General features: G+C 40.0%; 1 protein-coding gene across 3 annotated transcripts in view; it reads right to left on the bottom strand.

Annotated features, from left to right (window-relative positions):
- The window catches only part of PCDH15 (protocadherin related 15), a 353,826-nt gene that overhangs the window by 48,627 nt on the left and 287,974 nt on the right, over positions 1 to 17,225 (bottom strand). For all 3 annotated transcript variants that reach the window (XM_035537720.1, XM_035537702.1, XM_035537711.1), the window contains exon 25: positions 15,559 to 15,686. In XM_035537720.1, the coding sequence (XP_035393613.1) occupies positions 15,559 to 15,686 (128 nt within the window). The remainder of the gene's footprint in view (positions 1 to 15,558; positions 15,687 to 17,225) is intronic.

Consider the following 17,225-nt stretch of genomic DNA (forward strand, 5'->3'; position numbering starts at 1 on the left):
GAGTGCTGACAAGTCAGGGCTCAGCACCGAGTTCAGGTTAGCCCTCGTATGAAGAGCACAAATGCCTAAATTACAAGAGGGGCTGCACAGATTCTTCAAGCAACCACACCGACCTCACTGACCTAATCTGACTCTTATTTCCACCGCAGATCCATTTTATGCATTCTGAGATCAGCATGCTGTGGTGGGATGACCTTGCCTGGGTGTCAAACACCTGCCCTGCCATGCTCTCACTCGCTCTCTTCAACAAGAAAAAGGGAGAAAAGATGGAAAAGCTTGTGTGGGGGTCAAGGTAAAGACAGGACAATGACTTGCCACTTACTGTCACAGGCTAAGCAAACTTGATTTGGGGGAAATTCAATTAATTTCTTGCCATTTTTTGCATTCAGACTGGCTTCTCAGTGCTATTTGGATCAATTTTGTCAATGTATTTTAAGAAAGCTTTATACCTCTCATGTTATCAAAGTTGAGATCAGAAAGCCTCTGCCTGTAGCAGCAGGGGAACCTGAATACGCACAAAATAACATTTTGTACAATCCATACAGAAGAGCACCTACGTGCTGCCCAAGAGACGAGAAACATCTTTGGAAACAATGTCATGGGGATGCAGAGCAGCGAACCTTTTAAAATAATCACTTCATTGCTCCATACCAAACAACTCACTGTGTGCACGCATCTAAGATCAGGTAAGCACAGCTTGTCCGACATCGCTTAGTTTAAAGCCGTGAACGATACAGAAAAGGCCAGCTTGGGAAAAAACACTGACTTGTCCACACTCAGCTTTGCATGTTTGATTACGGGGCTAAGAAAATAAAAGTCCTCTAAAGCTCACGTGGCACGTGCTTTGGCACGCGTGAGCACCATCTGATCTGGCTCCTTGGGGTCTTTGCCGTAGTGAGACAGGATTCACAGCGACTGCCCTGCTGGCTGCCAGTGGCTCCCTGGAGGTGCCCTGCAAGGTGGGCATTACACTCTTTCAATAAAAAGCCAATTTCTTTGTTAAAATGGATTTATTACATTGGTTCAGTTGAGCAATGAGCCTATCACTTCTTTCATATTAGTAAACTCTACTTCAATAGAAAGACACGACTTTTAATGGTGGTTTGTTTCGGTGACAACAGAAGTCAATTTCACCTTCAATATTTCCCGCTTGTATGTGTGCTACTAAGGACAAACAAAATTTGGATCTAAATTAAGGTATCAGTATTACAGGCACAGACACTAAATAAGTCATTCCTTCTGAACAAATGTTGTGACACTGATGTAATTGTTCAGAAGGAATGGTATGGTAAGCCTTGCCGCTGATTCTACTGAATGAAACTTCAGTGAAATAGGCATTTTTAAATTTTAAGCATGCAGCATCTCACATCCTGCAGTTCATATCTCCAAAGCTGGTAGACAGGCTGCAAGTTAATTTTCAGAAGTTATGAGAACTCAGTGGCACTCCAGAGAAATATACGGTCTCAGCATCACTAAAATTCAGGCTATTTTCATCTCAGAAACCATCTACATGCAGATGAGCAAAGCAGGTGCAAACAGCCTGAGGAACTTGGAAAAATCACCAGATTCCACTTTGAAACATTCTAACTTTTTATTTCCATTTCTTCCTTTTGTTACTGCTATTTCTGCTTAGATCAAACCTAACGATGACTCGGTGCAATGTTCAGTTAGTTGCGCAGGACCACCAGAGAGAGCTTGTGAGCTGCTGACATTTGTGTACCAACTTCTTTAATACAGAGTGAGGATGTTTGCTATTCTTGTAATTTGTCCTGAAGGTAAATATTTTTGACACTTCATTAGGAAGAGATATATGGTGTCTCAAGAGTTACGTTATGACTGTCAAAGAAGAGAAAGAGCAATACTTAATCTTAATATCATAGCAGTATATCTTTCTTTTGTTATGTGCAGGAAATACAGATGTCTCCCAAATTCTGCTATGATTGAGTACTGATAAATATGTATGATCTTAGGAGTTACCAGGCCAAATTCAAGCCTCCTGTAATTAAGTACAAGCACACCCACATGAATGGAGTTTTGCTGGCACCTCCTCGTGCTGCCTCCAGCCCTTACCCTTCCTCTCCCATGGAGGTAAAGAAGCAGCTGAGGGGCTGTGCCTGCTCCCTAGCCCCTCCGAAAAAGCACATCGCACTAGCCAGGTATCAGCTGAAATATACTGCTCTAGGCCCTACCACTGAGGGTGTTTACCGCAAGGTTGTTAATGGCTATATTTTGTAATTTTATTGGCAGTCGTATCTCTTGGAGCAAAAAGACCAATAAGCCAAGTGTTCTTGGTGTCTTCATTTCCTACAGAGACTGCCAGCACAACCCACAGCAGGTCACTCGAAACGTTAAAACTCCCGGCTTTGCAGGGCAGCAAAGAGACGAACGCTGTCAGTGCAGGGTTCGCTCTCAAATGAGCGATGTCTCATTTGGCCGAGCAATGCAACTTCAACTGGATGATGGGTACAGCTGCTTTGCTTCCGATAAAAAGTGCTTTTTACACATCAAATTTAGTATACTGCCTTAAAATGCAGAGGAAGCAGAAATGTACTTTGTTTGGGTTGTTTTTCACCTTTAGGGAGGGAAGAAACCTGTTTGCTCAAGTATGGAAAAAAGCAGGACTTGGATGTAATCACTAGAGCCTATTCAAGCTGCATATCTGGAAGACAAAAAATGAAAATGCACAAGCCCAAGTGACAGAGAAGACCCCTTTAGTAGTGCCCCTGTAACCAGTTATAGTTTGTGCTAGTTCATATGTCTGTTGCTAGTTAATTAATTGATAGAAGACGTGCACTGCATGTGAGCACCTCACAGCAGCTGTCCTTAGGGGCTTCCCAAACGTGCCACAGTTGAGAAGTGCAGTGGAGAGAGAGCTGTAAAGGAGGGTGAGTTCAAGGAGGGGATGCTAGCAGATGCCAAGATTCAGGTTTCTGAGGCACTCTGCAGCAAAATCAAGCTGAGGAACACACATGCAGAAGTGCTAGAGACAGGCAACAGTGCAAAAGAGCACAGCAGTGAAGAAATACGGGAAATGAAAAGAAGAGAGGAAAACAGCAAGAGCTACAACAAACACACTGGTTTAACATTCTGTAAATCACAAAGCAAAAATGCCTCCAAACCAGCACAACGGCAGATGTGGCTTCAGAACTGGAAATATTCAGCAATCTGTAAATTCCTACAAGCAAAAATGGTCTTGTTCTAAAAGCTATGTTACGTGCCAGCAACTGATTGGAAACAGTTAAATTTGCCATCTGCTTAGTGGCACTAAGCTAGGAAAAAAAAAAAAAACAACAAAAAAAAACAAACCAACAGCCCAGGCCCATTCATTTTACATGCCCTGTTAGCATCCTCAGGCTCATGATTAAGGGTGATCCTGGTAGGGAGACTGGAAAACATTTAAAATTAACAATTGCATTTAACTTTAAACAGCCAGTTTGAATTTAGCTCATGCTGATAATGATAAAAACTGTAATTGTCTGATGGCTATTCAATAGCTTCAGGAGTTACGGCTGACAGAGTTTTTAATGCTCATCCTGAACAAGCCACCACCAGACTTTTCAGCCCACTGGCAATTTTGGTGAAAGCATCAGGAGTGCTATTGGCACATGGCACTGCTTTCACAAGGCTCTCCGGGTGAGAGGGTAAGTGCCCGACCATAACGCTGTGGGTGTGCAGCCATGCAGTTGTGCCTCACGCTGTGATACCACCTGCAGGAACGTGCAGACTTGAGAAATGCAAACTAATCACCTTTCACGAGGGCTGTGCTGAGCCAAAGATGAATTACTTTATGCTTTAAAGGCATTATTTGCTAGGCATACTAACTAAAGGTACTATACTGAAGAGGAAAGGAGTCTGCTAAACCTATCGCTGATCACTGCCCAGCCCACTCCGAATAAACCCCAGCTCCACAGAAACCTTTGTGAAATTCAGGCTGTAAGAATAAAAAGTGAATGACAGTTCATTTTTTCATTCACTGATGTCAAGATACTCAAGGTGTCCACATAGTTTTCATAGCATTTTCCTGCTGTGCCAAGAGCAGTCAGGGCTCAGTACAGCGGGTCCCCCTCTCCTTGCTGGGACACAGCAGCAATGCAGTTGATCCTCCATGGGATGGAGATGATCCAGCACCGTGTGTGCTCCAGGCTTACTCCCTGCTTCCTGCCCCACAGGAGTACCTTGCTCTGGAAAGCATGTGTAGGACTAACACATCTTAAAAAGTTAGAAAATAGCATAGCAATTGGAATCTTCTAATATTTAATTTCAAAAAAAAAAAAAATCAAAGGGTGTTTTTGTTTTCCAGTATTCCATAGGTTTAGTGAATCTCACTTCACTTTAAGACCAACACACCTCTCATTTGGAAACAGGGAGGCACTACTAAACAAAGCACCCCAACAAAAGCAGCTTTGTCCAAATTAGTCCAAAATCAGTCCAAAATACTTCATAGTCCAATATCATTAATAAAAAAATAGGAGACAATCTAATTCGTGGAAAGAATTTGCTTTGGCCACTACACAAAATTACTGCAGTAAGAGCAAATGCTGCTTCTTTTTCAAATCTAACGAACACTGCCAAAGGAAAACAGCAGTACTGTTTTTTATGGTAAAAAGGTTTAGCGAGCCACCGTATTGTCTAGAGATACGTTCTTTGAAGGAAATTACCTGTATGCTTGAAATTAGTGTAATATTATTCTTAGCAGGGCAAACAGCTTTCTGTCAGAGGCCAGATGTTACAGCAGATGAGCATGTTTGAGGGTGTGCTGTTTTCACCGCAAATATGCTTCAAAGTCTATTCTTGCTTCTACCAAGTATGTTCTCTCCCTACAGATTATTCAGATTCATAAATCACATTTTAACTAACAAAGATGGCGACTGGCAAAGCAGTTCATTTTTTTTCCATAGAAGCTTTTCTCTGGTGCACATGCAAAAGCAAAATTAGGAAAGGGAAAACTTTGTGTTTCACAGCAGAAAGCTGTCTCAAGGTGCCCAGGGCTGAAACTCACTCTCACAGAACCTGCCACTATGAAGATCTATTTGTCATCCCAAGTAAAAAGGAAATGCCAAAAAAAATCTAGAGGTTATGAACATTAATAGAAAATAACTGGAGATTTAATATGGATAAATGTGTCTGGGCAAAAAAGGAGTCCCAGCATTCTCTCCATACGCAACAAAACCATACCCAGGAGTTTTACACATTTATTTTATCAATTGCTTTAGATCACTAGGCAATGGTTAAAATAGATTGCTTTCAAGGATTATGGCTAAATAAATTCCTGTTGTCCTGTGTGCGATTAGAGAAAAAAACATAGCATAAAATGGCTTTGTGTTATTTCACTGCTCCACACACTAAGACACTAACAGGAACAAAGAAGTTCCATCACAAAGCCTACCAGGAAGGGGCACACAATACACGAAAGGTTTAAAGTGAAAATCTGACCAACTGCATTGTAAGAATCAAGCTTCCTTAAGGACATAACCATGTTTCAGATTTCACCAGCTCCTATCATCATCATCATCAAACCTCTCAGCTGGCTTCATATTAGAGCCATTTCTAGAAAATTCAAGTTACCCACTTCCAGACACTTAGACTGACAGACATTTATTTTGGGAAGCCTTTTCCACAAACATCTTCAGTACAAAAATATCCCATAAACTCAGGAGTAAATCAGAAAAAGAGCTCATTTTCTTTATTAGAATTATGACCGCTGATATGTGTTCATTTGAATGCACTGCAACAACATTCGTGTAGAGAGATTAATACTGAAGAAGAAAATATTTAAAAAGAAAGGGCTAATAACACACCATTAGAGTGAAGCAAATTCCTGCTAGTAATTTCCCTAAAGATTGTGTAGGCTTTGTTTTTGTTTTCATAGAGCAGAATGGAAATGTTGTGTACGTGGCTAAAGCAAGTCTGGTCCTCTTTCTGAGGAGAAAATCAGTTAGATGAAAATACCAGTGGCAAAACAAAATAGCTAATTCTAATATGATGAAATGCATAGCAAATCTCAAACCACAGCATTCATAGGTTAGCAGTTATGAGTATTACACCTATTTTTAATTAACACATTCATAACAAAAAGCATGACATGACCTTTAATCATGGAAATGGGCTCTCATATACGTTTAAAATTCTGGGGAAAAAAAAAGACCTGCAGAAAAGGTGAGAGAATGGAAAAGGTCATTGCAACACCAATCCCCACCAGGTCTGTCCAGCACCTGAAGCCTTGTGCTGAGCACCACCACAGCTGTAACTAAAGCATTGATCCAGATTGCTGTTCCCGCTGTCCCACCACTGCAGGCCTGATTTCAATGGCCACAGAGTGGACGGGAAACCCAAATAACCAGCAACCAAGGCATAAAGCAGCTGTCCTACCACCAGGGCTCCCAGCTACCACGATTTCTGCAGAGAGCAGCTAGTTATCTTGAAGAAAATGGTATAATGTGTTTTTAAGATTCCCAAATTAGGACACTCAAGCAGTCAAAATCACTCCAATCCTTTCTGTTCTGGTAAACCATGCTCATACAGAAGAACAGAAGTAACAGGAGCTTCCCACGGGAGGCGTTTCCTTAAGATTCCCCTCCTTCCCCATTTCTTTGCCTTTACTCCAGTTCAGCTGTGCTCTGGGGGCATTCAGGACTGCACTGCCAACATAACCAGGACTGCCTACAGCTGGTACACTGCAACCCCAGGACAACTCTGCCGGGAACCTCTCAGGCTTAAAATACAAGAAAGAAGCCTGCCAGTCAGCATATTTTTGAGAAAACTAGACTTAGGCCATTAATGGAGGAATCTTGTTTTTAGGATTATTTACTGATGCCAGGGTCCAGGTCAAACAATTCTCCAGAAACTCTTCAGAGGGGGTCATGGTAGAGGATTAAAGTCTCTTTTGCTCAAGTGCTTTGATCTTGCATCAAAACATCACCCTGGACTCCAAAGATCTCATCCACATGTTGCGCATCTTTGACAGGCCTTGGGTGAAATGAGCAGGCTAAAAAAGATGGCTGTGTGAAGCTGCTTGTACATTTGAGATGTGATAATCAGGCTCAGCTATCATTACAAGAGAAATGGTATTTAACACAGTTCCACATTTCCTGCTGAGCTATTAGCAATGAAAACATGGTCTTTAAGATGCAAGGATAAAAGCCTCGGTTAAGAAGTACCATTTGAACAAATATATTCCTTTTATTTTTTTCTTATAGACATTAGCACTCATCAGCTTCCAGAGGACATTGACCTTAAAAGCAACCATCTTCCTGTAGAATAATTCATATGGCAGATCATTACCCAAATTTATTCTACCTGGAAGTGACTTTTTGATGCTTTGTAGCTTTCTTCTGAGATTAAGCTTCCTTTTTTACCTATTTATAGGAATCGTCCTGAAAATCTAGTGCAAGACAACTCATCACCCTATTCTAAAAGGATTTTACATTCAAATGAATATATCTAAGAGAGCAATTACAGCTGCCAGCAAAATTGCTGCACCTTATAGAGCTGGGAGAAGCAATCTATAGTATCTGCCTCAGTCACATATGTAACCGTTTCCATGACGAGAGAAGTGTTTATCCAATATTTTATTGGCCTATTTGTCTCTAAATTCGATTTGTGTGTAACCGTATGTACTCAGTACTAGTTTTCTTCTCTCCCTGCATTTTGCTGTGTGTGTCTGGCCCCCAGCAGTTTATTTCTTACTGCTGGTGTCACTCACTAGGTTCTGTAGGGCATAATCAGTGCCCAGACTGGGGTGTCTCACAAAATATTTTTCAAGAGGAGAAAAACTGTGCTTTGATGGGAGGGAAGGAAATTTTGTGTAAGCCCCTGAATACAGAATGATTTAAGCAACTGGAGTTAAACATACAAATGTTCAGCAGTGGTATAGAGTTGTGACAAATGTATCTAAAAATGATTTACTTGAATAGCTGTATTAAAAATTAATGACTACAGCAAATCATTAAGGACTCAAAGAGGAACTAATTGTGGTTTTTTAATGTGAAAGCTGTAGCTTTTGTACAGGACAATAAAGCTTGTCGTCTTAATTTTATATAAATCGCACTCCTCGAAAACAAGCCATTCATATTTTCAAATATCATTGTACAAAGACACAGAGGTAACGTGGAATAACTTATTAAATGCCAAAATGAGACAGAACTGGAGATCTGCCTAGCTGGAGATGAGCCCAGTGGAGTGGCAGCATGACACTGATTCCCCAGGGCAAAGCCTGAGCAGAAATTACCCTGCACCCAGCCCTGGTTTCCCCTGGAAAAAAACAGGTGCACAGGTGGGAAGAATGCTGAGGGCACCTTCGCATATCCCTCGGCCTGGACAACTGCTGGAAGAGGCTGCTGCAGATCTCAGTGGGGTAGGGGTCACCTGAGAATTTGGGAATAAACACAGCCATCAATCCTAGCTTGTGATGTAAGCACATCTTTGTATTGATGCCAACGTGGTTCCAGCATTTCCAACTATTTTTCTTTTTAAACTATTACAAAACTAGATATCTTTTTAGAAACTTAAAGTGTTACTTACATCTTGTTTGATGTAACAACCTCTGGAGTAAAGATATGGTGAATTTCTATGCAAATTGTAAAATAATTTCTGAATCTCCTTAATAACTACAGTGCTAGCCACCTAAAATATAGTACATCCTAGCTAACTCCTCTCAACTCATCTTTTTTTTTTCTTTTTTTTTTTTAATCTCCTATTCAAAAAAGAGGGAAAATTGTATTAGCTTAAACTGCCACAAAATGCTACCTGCTGGCAAGTGCCTGCCACTGTGATTACTACACTTAACTAATTTAATTACAGCAATGGCAAATAAAAAGCAGGCATACCCTGTAAATCACATCTAACTGCGGGAGCCATATCAATATCTAAACACCAGCCGTTCAGATGCCTGCTATTAACCCAGCCCTCCACCAATCCTCTCCCAAGGCACTTCCACCAACAGTGACCGGATGAAGCTAACCTGCTTGCACAGGCCTGCTCCAGTTTCTTGGCAGGTAAGAGCCGCTGGCTTAAAGCACCGTGTTAACAGAGCTCCATGGTGTCCATAGGACCTCCCCACTTGGAAAGCTGTTCCAGTTTTGGCATGCTGAACTCTCTGTCAGTGCAACCCTGCTAGCATGATCTTCCCTCTTGCCCTCTGATGCCCAGTGCATTGTTGCAAACTTCAGGAAACCAAGACTGAAGATACCTGAACATAAGAAAGAAAGGTGAGGTGTTCACTCGAGCCCCCTACTAAAGCCACAAACAGGTTTGACCTGAGGCTTTCAGGAGAAAGGGAAAGATTCAAGATAAGTCTTGGCTTTCTGCCATGATAAATGGTAACAGAAACCACACCACCACCTGGTGCTGGGCTTGACATGAAATTCCAATCCCTGATCTTCGGATGTAAAAGGCTTTAGGAGATATAGGTACCCAGGTTATAACTTGTTACTTGTTTTCCACCTTACAAAGGTCAGTTGCTGCCCATGCTCCTTGGGGGGACTACCTCCAGAGTCATTCCTGTAACCTTGAATGCCAACTCTCACACGTGACTCACTCTCCAGCTAGGAAATCTTGAATGCCTCTATAGTCCATATGCACGTTAGGGGTCCTAACTTCACATCTGGATCAATTCGACTCATTCTGATAGACTTTTTTAGCCCACTGGGTCACATGTGTTGTTTGTATTTTTAATTCTCCAGAAATCTCTGACTTTCACCTGCTTTATGCTCTGTAAGAATTGAGACATTTAATTCTTAATAGCTCTAGATTTTATAACTTCCTAATTCTGAGCATTTTGGGGCTAGGTTCCAGCACCAGCTGAGATAGTATTTAAGTTGCCCGTTCATTTAGGTGCCTCCTGCAGTATAATTGATCATCTACTCCTCTGAAGATGAAATCTGTAATTGGCAAAGTGTCCAATGCCTTCACTGTAGATGAGTTCCTGGAACAACGTGCCTGGGCTACTGTGAAACACCCTACCTCCTTTCCTTTCAAGTGTGTCAAAGGAAATGGTGGACTGTCATCAGTGGAGGTTCAGCTGACAATGCATTTTATGAACCATAGATGTCAACCTTGCATCTATTTTCCACTCAGGAAAATCACTACTTCTTGCAGAACAAGATTTGTATTTGCACAAATAAGCAAAGACCCAGACTAAAGAAAAAAAAAAGGTATACTTTTACTGAGGACAGCTTTCAGAGTTCAGAAGCTATTTTAAAACTAACTGGATCTTTTCCCAGACAATTCAAGAGAAACATGTTCCGGTTGGTCATGAAAGTGACTGTTTCTTCATGGACATTTAGAACTGTTCTCATTGAGTGTATCTTTATCTGCTGAAACTAAAACCTTGCCAGAGTGAAAACTATGGCGTAAAAAAATCCAACACGGCCTATTTTATACTTGGTTGTCCTTGGAGATTACTTACTATTTAACATTGCCAGCAGCCTGTTATTCTAGTGGAGATAAAGTGATGAGAATACCACTGAAAACGTAATACTGCACCAAAGATTCAGCATCACCCTTTGATATCCTGAACAAAAGTCCTGCAGTATTTTTTTTTTCTCAGATTCTTATGGTACTGCAACAGAAATGATGAAGGATTTGTTCACATTTCTCAAAGGCAGATCAAATGCTATCATCCCACCTGACTATAGAGATTTATTTCCTAGATTATTTCCTTGGAATTTTTTCTTGGATTATTTCCAAAATATTTCTTATTAAAACTTATCTACATGTAGTCATACATTTGTCTAAAGAGATATAAATTATTTCAATAAAAATTCAGAAGTTCCAGCTTCAGTCAGGACATACAAATCATTTTACATTTGACCTGTCAATTGCTTTTTCCAAATATGTTTGAACAGCTTTGAAATTAAGGAAAATCTGCCCTCTCAAAGTAATATTAATTATTCACAGTATTTTCTACAAGAAGGAAAGCCAACTATGTACTTAAAACATAATCCTTCTGCTACTAGTTTTCAGGTATAAATATTTAACATTATTCTACAGCAGAAATGGAAGAAACAACATTTTGGAGGTCTTCCTTACTAACTGCTAGAAATAATGAATTCTAGTTCAGCACGGTTTCTTAGCATAACTGTAATTAGCTGTATCGATGTTCACCCTGCTTCAGAGGATGTGCTTTTCCACACTATTTTTAAGCAAGCTTAAATATAAACTTTTTATCATTTATTGCTTAAACCTCTCTCTCCAAGATCTTTACAGTACAAAAAATTGCACAATTAAGGAAAGAGACATGAGTAATATACCTTGGTTAATATGAGTTGCATTGTTATGATACGAAATCAAAAGATGGATCCACATCTCAGCCTCTGATCAAGTGCTATTTTTCCTTCCAAGCCCCTCTCCACTGAATTGTCTTGTCATTGTTTCTCTTTTAATACACCCTCCTCTTTTACAAGCTTTGTTTTATCCCCTCCTGTGTACACTTTTTCAAGCATCCCACCTCATTTAGTGAGCCAAACCCTGACAACTGCCTCTACATATTGGCAGCACAATAAATGCCCTGGTACTAAATAATGTCATGAACTACATCAGCCTCATCCACAGATGCAGGAACTCCCTTAGGTTACTCGGAGCATGGCACAAAAGATATAAAAACAGGGCCCTTAGACAGCAATGAGCAAGAGTTGGTATTAAATATATAAGCACACACAGAGAAGCCAATCACAAAGAAAAGGAGGAGCAGACACTTTCAAACAGCTGACCTGCTATTCGTTATCAACCACTACTCATAAAAGCCTTCAACTTCAGGTTTTCAAGCAAAATCTGTCGCTTACAGATAAAAATCAAGAGAGAAACAAGAGAAGCCAGCAGTTAATCAATACAGTCCCTGTTATACCTCTAGAATATCTACTTTTGTTTAAAACAAGGAAAACACTGGCTCAATTTAGGGTCCCTTCCTTTTTGGTAACTACAATCTTACACTTGAATTGAAAGTTAACACTCTCTCCTTCCCTCAGGATAATGAAATGGGCAGAAGAAACCAATATAAAAGTTAATGTGACCCCTACACATTTAGTACCTATTTATTGCTGGTATTTCCTTGAAGTACGGGGGAAAACATGGCAAGTTTGGGTCTCAGTGTGCGGGAAGAATCGCACACTTCAGAACATGACTACATGGCATTACTGAGATAAATAAGATGATTCTCTTCATAATTAGGAAATGTTGGTCCACTGTACCCCAATAAGAGTGATTTCAACCATCTATACTGAACAGGTTTTCCACCCATCAAAACCATGTCTAAAGATCACCAAAGTCAACACTGACAGGAAGAATAAGAACATGAAGATTATTTATCAGTTTCTTTTCACAATAACTCAGATTTCATTAAAAATTAGCAACTATTAGTGAATGCAGAAAGTGAAAGCAAACGGATTTAAAACTCCCACCAAGAGCTTAGTTCCCCCTTTAGAATGGCAATGTGAGTAATTTGTCCAGTACAAGCTCTCTGCGTACTTTCCTAACGTTCGTGAAAATTTCAGCTTGGAAAACTACTCATTTAATTCTATTCGCCTGAGATCATCAAGAAGTGACATTCATTTGATTAATACTTCTTAACACTCTAACTGGAATGGGTATTGCATCTAAATAACAGAACAATTACTTTTTTTTTTGTTTTTGTTTTTAAAGGACAGAAAGTAAGCTAACTAGCACTGAGCATTGCAGATGCTTGGTGCTAGAACGATACATTCCAGCCAGGTTTTCTCCAGCAGGCACTTCTTAACTGCTTCTCATTTCAGTTTAATAAAACACACATTTGTGCTTGATGCCATCCACTACTAACATCTTCTGTCTTGTACCTTGTTCTATTTTACCTGTCAGTGACATCAGGGAGAATTCTGTCGCAGATTTTAACCAGAGAGGGTTAGAGACATAAAATTATAATTTCTTTCCTATTTTCCTTGGACTGTCCTTTTCTGTCCTCTGACCTCCTTTTCTGAGTGAAATATTTCTGATGGGTAAAAGCAGATTCCCCCTCTTCACCCCTGAATATCCCTTTCCTGTACGCCTGCTCTATTTTATTCACTCATCCCCTTGACTGACATGCACAAGGATTTATGCCAAAAAAAAAAAGAAATGCATCTTCAAAAACCAGGTAGAATTTCACATTCTATTAACATTTTGTATGATTACCTCATAACGTACTTTTACACTTGTTCCTTATGTTTCATTTACTTTCATCCACAAAATGTTCCTTTATCTAAACAACTTCGTTGTTCAGTTTTCTTTATCTACTCCAATATCCTTGTGCAGTATTGCATTCTCAGCACTTCTAAAGTTCATGGATTTGACACGGTTTTCTGATTCCTATGTTTGATTATGCCAGAGCTTCAGTTTAAGGTTTGCAGCCAGAAGCAATTTTCCAAATCCTTTTCTGAATGTGTTATTTCCAACATACAATGCTGCTGCCTTATTACTTGCCTTGTAATTTCCTTATTCACATGGAAATAGCTCTTTAAAGTAAACAAAGGCATTGTACATGCTAGATGACATTTTTGGCTTCATTTATGAAGTCTGAACTGAGTTTTCACACTCAATGAAGTAGTAGTAGAGAAACGTGCCTTTTCAACATGCCTTCTGAGCTAACCGCCCTTTCTAGCTACCAATGCATATCTTGAATCTCCTTGCAGCATAATTCTTCCCTACATCTTCTCAAACGTTCAGTATTGCTCCTTTTTTTTTTAAACAGTCAACGTGCTGCTAATAATACTCTGACAGACATTGCACCAGCTCTGATCTGTAACCCAACCCTACCCGATCCAGTCCCCTGAACTGCCCTACAGGTTGGGCACCAGTCTTTCCAGCAGGTGACGTGTCACACTACCCACCAAACAGCAGCATCCGTGGCACAGCAGAGGGCACAAGGCCAAGTGGCACTAAGACTCCTCCATGTGTCCGCAGGTGTCGGGACTAGCAAACATGCTCAGCCCTCGTGCCGTCCCAGGGTAGCATGCAACTTGCCATTCCTCAGCAGCCCCACTTGGGGGGTCCAACCCTACCTGCTGTGGCCTCAAAGACCACCCGCCTGCAGAAGAAGCTAGGAAGAATGGGCATACAGAGCATTTATGCACTGTGACAAACCCTTCCCTAGTGTGTTTCATAGAATCATGGAATCGTTTAGGTTGGAAAAGACCTCTAAGACCATCTAGTCCAACTTTTAACCTAGCACTGCCAAGTCCACCATTAAACCACGTCACTAAGCACCACAGTTACATGTTTCTTGAGAGGCCTCCAGGGATGGTGGCTCAGCCACTTCCCTGGGCAGCCTGTTCCAATACTTCACAACCCTTTTAGTGAAGAAATTTTTCCTAATACCCAACCTAAGGTGCAACTTAAGGCCATTTCAGTAAAAATTCCCAGCTGTTTACTTGGACTGCTGGATGCATTTCTAGGAAAGCCTAATATGGATATTCTGGGGCCAAAAACATGCCTAAGAAAAGCACTGTATAAAAAAAAATTAAATTAAAAAAATACTCGACTACTTCACAACGTTAGCAAGTTTTGTCTGCAGAAGCTTCTCACCAATAATCAATGCATTTTCTCACCAATAATCAATGCATTTTCCACGTTTCTGCAACCTCTGAGTTTAATTGGGGAGGACTGCTATGAAAGAGAAAAAACAAACAAACAGTGGACAACTTTAATAAGCTCTGATATTCTCTGTTCCATTCCTGGTGCTCTAAATACATCATGAGGTCAACATAGAACTCTTAGCAGGTCATATATCTGTGCCCTTTCATGCATCAGCTAGAATCAGCATCTTGAAAGCTATTCCACTAACACTTAAAGTGAAAAAAGATGCAGGAGGCCTGCTGAAGTAACAAAATACAGGTAGAAGAAACAAGCTGACTTGGAAAGTCCTGGCAGCCCAGGCTGCCTCTAGCACAAAAGACTGCATCACAAAGCATTTTAAAGAAAACAAATAGATTTTATTCTAAGCTATTTTTCTGCCTGATGCTAATTACATTCCATATATTACATTTCCTTGAATTTTATTTCATTTTTTTAAACTACAGATAATCTGTTTTACCCACAAATTGTGTCAGAGTGCACAGATATGAAATTGCTTCCCTAACCTGAAACAAAAAACACATTTTACTTTTTAAAGCATAAACATGCTGCTGCCAAAGAAGTCAGAAGAAATTAAGGTTAACACTAGTGTTCAAACATAAAAGAATCATCTGAACATTAACTTATATAATGATAGCTACAAATCTTCAGATGACGACCACATAAATTCAACAGAAATAACTCCAAGTTCAAAATCAGTCCTGCACCAATAACCACTGGAATACAGTGCTAATGCGTGTAAATCATACACCAGAAAATGGAAACCATCTGACTCATGTTCATCGTCAAATACTGATTTTATTAAAAAAAATACCCTTTCTGTGCTGACTGTATTTAAGAAGTAATCAAAGGGAATTTACTGCCAGTGTCTGAGTTCAAGCAGTTTTAGAAGAAACACATTCCATAATCTCCTCTGGAAAACCAAAACGTTAAGTATTTTTCTTCTGGAAGTGAATGCTAATGTAAAAACCGCAGTCTTACCTTAACTTTAAGCACAGAAGAAAACATTTTAGCATCTTCAGAGACACCTCCAATGTACATTTTTTTGGTAAAGACAGGCGCGTGGTCATTTTCATCCTTCACTTCAATGAATACCTTGGCTGTATTACCTAAAACAGGGAAAGAAAAGCATGCACAGAACATTTGGCAGTCAATCATCATGGCCTATCAAGTTTATACATTTACAGTCCAAACAGATCATGTGGAACAAGTGCACAGAAAACACTGTAAGAATATATAAGAAATAATAGCATACCTTGTATTAGAAGTATGAACTTGAAGGAAATCAAGGGATTTCGTGCTTTTTTGCCCTACCCTTTATTGTTTTTTCATTTGCCATTTTTTTCTGATTCTTGACTTAACTTGAGCTGAAATGTTATCCTTTATAGCAAATGATGCCCATCACCTGCACACCTGCACTTTGCTATTAGGGCTATATGAATTTGCATGCAAGCAAAAGACTGCCATGGCTTTCTTTAGAAAGAAAGCTAGTTGAGGGGGGATATAAGAAAAGAGAATAGTGTACTTCAGTAACAGAGATCCAGGTACATTAAATTCTCACAAGTGTCATAAAGAGGTAATGACCAGGCGACCATAACGACCATACTAAGAGCTAAGCTGCAAACAAAAGCTTGCCTTTTCCACTTCGTGTGCAACGTGCTTAACATATTTTAACTAGTACTAGCTTCCATGCAAATACTTAATGGGGGGGTCTGCCACAGTGTCTAGAAACTCACACAAGTTCATACAGCAGTGCTGGCAGAAGCACCTGGGTGAACAACACGGTACTTGACACTGCAGGTCAGTGCAACTTTTTCTCTACTTGCCTGTGCCACCGAGCACAACCATCTGACAGGCCTGACCATGCAGTGCTAAGCAGCCTCAATACCTAACGAATTTACTGTGCTAGTCCAGTGTGCGCTTATGCATGTCTGCATCACAAACTGGACTGGCCCAACAGAGCACAATAAATATTAGAGGTTCAACATATCTTCAGTGAAAAAAAAAAACCAACACCTAATAATCTCTGTTTTATTAAACAGTTACTGATCCACCACATTAAACAATAAAGACATCTTTCCTTCTGTAAGGAGTAATGCAAAAATTAAGGACCTGCTGCAAAGAAGATTCAACTGTGCAGTAATCTATACCAAGATCTCTTTGTCTCTTTCAGAACACAGTATAATCCAGAAAGATTGCTGGAAATGATGATGTCCAGTTCATTAAGAGCACATTTTCAAGTGATAAATTACCTCATTTCAGAGTTGATTTTCCCAACTTGTTTCAGTGCCAGTATAATTTAAATGCTGCACAGGTGCTGTGCTGATCAGAGTTAGCTTCAAAATGCAGTCTTATTTAGAAAGAGCTGAGTGGCTATACATTTGGGGGGGGGGGCAAAAAAATTTATACACAGACTATTTCTTAGGATGATGAAGTCACCAAAAAAAAGTCACCAAAAATATTCCATCTGATGGTTCGACTAATGGGAAACTAATGAGGAATTCATAAAAGCAATGGAAATCTGAGAAAACTATTTAAAATGTCATCCAATATATTACCACATAGAGAAAAGAGAAAGGAGGAAGAAAAAGGAAACAACATTTCCTCAGAGGAATAATCAGTTTTTCACCTTCCACACTGATCTGTAC

The sequence above is a fragment of the Cygnus atratus genome, chromosome 7, assembly GCF_013377495.2.
Source record: "Cygnus atratus isolate AKBS03 ecotype Queensland, Australia chromosome 7, CAtr_DNAZoo_HiC_assembly, whole genome shotgun sequence".
Lineage (NCBI taxonomy): Eukaryota > Metazoa > Chordata > Aves > Anseriformes > Anatidae > Cygnus > Cygnus atratus.